This window comes from Mesitornis unicolor, unplaced genomic scaffold, assembly GCF_000695765.1.
Source record: "Mesitornis unicolor isolate BGI_N332 unplaced genomic scaffold, ASM69576v1 scaffold36216, whole genome shotgun sequence".
In the NCBI taxonomy this organism is placed as follows: Eukaryota; Metazoa; Chordata; class Aves; order Mesitornithiformes; family Mesitornithidae; genus Mesitornis; species Mesitornis unicolor.
Window position 1 is genome coordinate 522 of NW_010189522.1, and position 3,682 is coordinate 4,203.

The 3,682-nt window shown below is 62.6% G+C and overlaps 1 protein-coding gene across 1 annotated transcript in view; it reads left to right on the top strand.

Annotated features, from left to right (window-relative positions):
- The window catches only part of LOC104541944 (5'-AMP-activated protein kinase subunit gamma-3-like), a 2,273-nt gene extending 245 nt beyond the window's left edge, over nucleotides 1-2,028 (top strand). Inside the window, exons 2-10 of the mRNA XM_010186111.1 lie at nucleotides 45-126; nucleotides 214-272; nucleotides 567-612; nucleotides 731-785; nucleotides 879-1,005; nucleotides 1,115-1,280; nucleotides 1,420-1,457; nucleotides 1,680-1,826; nucleotides 1,912-2,028. Of these exons, the coding sequence (XP_010184413.1) occupies nucleotides 45-126; nucleotides 214-272; nucleotides 567-612; nucleotides 731-785; nucleotides 879-1,005; nucleotides 1,115-1,280; nucleotides 1,420-1,457; nucleotides 1,680-1,826; nucleotides 1,912-2,028 (837 nt within the window). The remainder of the gene's footprint in view (nucleotides 1-44; nucleotides 127-213; nucleotides 273-566; nucleotides 613-730; nucleotides 786-878; nucleotides 1,006-1,114; nucleotides 1,281-1,419; nucleotides 1,458-1,679; nucleotides 1,827-1,911) is intronic.
- Nucleotides 2,029-3,682: the final 1,654 nt, after the last annotated feature.

The window sequence follows — 3,682 nt, forward strand, 5'->3', positions numbered from 1 at the left end:
GCAGGCTTGGGGACCCTCTGACTTCCGCTCCATACTGCCAGCAGATCAAGAAAGCCTTCTTGGCACTGGTGGCCAATGGGGTGCGTGCCGCCCCGCTCTGGGACAGCAAGACGCAGAGCTTTGTGGGTGAGTGCCAGCAGCACCGCCTGGCCCCTTTCCCTGCCTGGCAGTGAGGGGTGCGGGCAGTGCTGCCAGCCCCAGGTGTCTCCGCAGGGATGCTCACCATCACTGACTTCATCAACATCCTCCACCGCTACTACCGCTCGCCCCTGGTGAGTGTGGTGGTGTGGGCATGGGGGTTGGGCTGAGCATAGGGCAGGAAGGGGCTGTCCCTACCTCTCCTGGTCCCCTCTTCCCTCTCCTGCTTCCCTTTTCATCACTAGACCGTGACCAGGGGATGCTCTGGGCCAGCCCAGCATCCGCTTAGTGCCCCTCTGCTGGGCACCCAAGGTGTGATCACTGTGCTTAGGACAATGGGGTGGGATGCCATGGGAAGGGGACGGTGGCCCAGAGTCCCCTCAGTCCCCTGTGAGGCCACCATGGCCAAGGCATCTCCCTGCCCTCAGGTTCAAATCTACGAGGTGGAGGAGCACAAGATTGAGACCTGGAGAGGTAAAAAGCAGGCAGGGTGGCTGGGCTGGGGATGTGCTAGGCTTAGAGGTGGGCTTTGGGGTGTAGGGCTGCGTGGGGTTTCTGGAGGACCCCCTCTCCCACCTCTCTCCTTTGGCAGAGGTATACCTGCAGGGCTCCTTCAAGCCACTGGTCTACATCTCCCCAAGTAATAGGTGAGTGCCTGCCTGCTGGAGGAGAGCATGTCCCATGGGGGATGTGCCTGGGATGCAGCCCTGTCCCTTCTGTGGTGTACCTGTCACCCGCAGCCTCTTTGATGCCGTCTACTCCCTGATCAAGCACAAGATCCACCGCCTGCCTGTCATTGAGCCCATCTCGGGCAACGTCCTGCACATCCTGACACACAAGCGCATCCTCAAGTTCCTCCACATCTTCGTGAGTAGCGGGGCTCCGTGTACACACACAGAGCGGGGGTGTAGGGGCACAAGCAAGGGTGTTGGGGCACATGTAGGTGCCAGCCCAGCCCTGCCCTGCGCCACCGCAGGGCTCCACCATCCCCAAGCCTCGCTTCCTGAAGAAAACGGTGCAGGAGCTGTGCATTGGCACATTCCGCGATGTAGCCGTTGTGCCTGAGTCTGCCCCCATCTACACTGCCCTGGAGATCTTTGTGGACCGCCGCGTCTCTGCTCTGCCCGTCATCAACGATGCTGGTACGTGGGGAGGGGACCCCACCTCTGCCGACAGCTTTGGCCTCATGCCCGTGCAACCCCCTACTTTGGGGTGCAGAGGGGGAATGGTGGGAGGTGTCCAGGGCCCCCTACCCAGCGCCTGTGCTGTCTCTCCTTGCAGGGCAAGTGGTTGGCCTCTACTCCCGGTTCGACGTCATTGTGAGTACCTGTGTGTTTGCATGCCTGGGCAGGAGCGCAGCCTCTCACACAGCACTGGTGGGGTGCTCACGTGTGTCCGTGCAAACCCGTCCCATGTGCACCAATGCATGTCCTGGTGCAGATCTGCCCTGTGCATCCCCAGGGCTTGGTGTCCCCCTCAGTGCCAGTACAGTGGGATGCGAGGACACATTGAGGTGCTGAGCGGGGCCACCTCTCCTGCAGCACCTGGCAGCCCAGAAGACCTACAACAACCTGGACATCAGCGTGCGGGAGGCGCTGCGGCAGCGCACTGTCTGCCTGGAGGGGGTCCTCACCTGCTACCCCCACGAAACCATGGAGGACATCATTGACCGCTTTGCCAAGGAGCAGGTGAGCGGCTGTGACACCACGTGCCAGCGCCACCTCCCCCTGCCCGCTGCCCAACCTGCCTGAGATGCTCTGCCTGCGCCCACAGGTCCATCGCCTGGTTCTGGTGGATGAGAACCAGTACCCGCGGGGCATCGTCTCCCTCTCCGACGTCCTCCAGGCCCTTGTGCTCACTCCCGCAGGTATCGATGCTCTTAACTCTTAGCCCGCGACGCTCCATCTTTCTTCACTTGCACCCTCCATTTCTCTCCACTTCAGGTAGGCGCCGTCCCCCGCCACTGCGCGCCTGGCCCCTCCTGCACTTCGTCACCTCCCCTGTCAAACTGGCCCTGGGGAACTGAAGAGGCTGGAGCTGGGATCTGGCCACCACCGCTGGGTGCCCGGGTGGGGGCAGCAGCACCTGGGTGCTGCTTGTCCTGGGGGACACAAGGATCACGGGGGATCCCTGGGGTCCTGATCCCTGCAGTCCATGAGGAAGGTTGGGGCACCTGCCACGGAGACATCCCCATCCAGGCAGCGTGTGGGATGCAGGTTTTGCAGGTCCCTGGACTTTGGGCTGTTTGGTGCAATGCACCCCAAGATAAAAAACCCTTTTTTGACCTCACCTGAGCCCCTCCAGTGCCATTCCCAGGGAGACACAGAGGGGACAGACCTCACTCGCACACCCTGGATGTGCCATCCACAACCAGCCATGTGCACAGCACAGCTGACCCACAGGCCATGGCCGGCAGAGCCCACTGTCCCCTCCACCCACGGTGACCCTGGCCACTGAGCGTCTGGCATCTGTGGCATCCTTGAAACCACTTGCTCTGGGTTGGGGCTCACTCTGAGGCTGCGCTGGGACTGCTATGCCCTGGCTTTGCTCACCTGCTGCCTGATGAGTCCTTGCTGGTGATGGGTGGGCGCAGAGCTGGCACCCAGCGTGGCACCCGTTTAGGGGTGAGCTGGGGAGCCGGGGAGCTGGCCCTGGTGCACAGCTGCTTCCTGAAGGCAGTGATGCTTTTTTGAGGTGGTGATGGGGAGTGGCCGTGGGACTGCCCCCATGCCTACTGGTTCCCCTAGTTGCCCCATGCAGAAGGGGGACAGGGATAGCTGTGCCAGGAGCTACTGTGGGGCCACCAGAGTGTCCCCCTTTGGGACCGTTCCTCCACCTCTTACCCCGCGGCGCGCATCCAAGCCAGGGATGGAGGCAAGACCCTGCTGTCCGCTATGCTGTCCCCGTGGCCACTGTGGCAGGATGGAGGGCCATGCCACAGGGTGCCCATCCCAGTGCCAGTGCCTGCTGACAAGTTACGGCCTCATATGCTCTCTTGCCCCACAGGCATCAGCCGATCCTTGCTCTGAAGACACCAGGAAAGCGCTGCTGTGGATCGAGTTTCGGGCCCCAGAGGCTCTCCACGGGGAGGACCTGCCTGCCCACCTCAGTGCTGGGGCTTGTCTTGAGCCTGGGGCCAGATCCTGCCAGGCTCTGGGAGGCAAGGAGTGGGGAAGAGGGTGCCCAGGGGTGTCTCCTGTCAATAAGCTCGATGCCAAGGTGATGCTCGATGGGTATCGCGCTGGAGGAGCCGTGCTGTGCCCGCAGCTGCATGTGGGGACCCACACAGCCCCATGGGACTTGGCTGCCTCACTCCCATCTTGCTGCTGCATTTGGGGGCTTTGGCTGTGGCTCCCCGCCCCCGCGAGCACGGTCCCAGCAGCTGTGCCTGGTAGCATGGGCTCAGCTGCACACACAGGCTTGTTTATTGTAGGGTCACGCATGCCTGGAGCACCCTGGCAGCGGTGCAGCCCACGCCAGAGCTGGCGTCAGGACGGGTACTTGCACAGGGACTCTGCGCATGTTTTGGGGTGGGTGGGGGGGT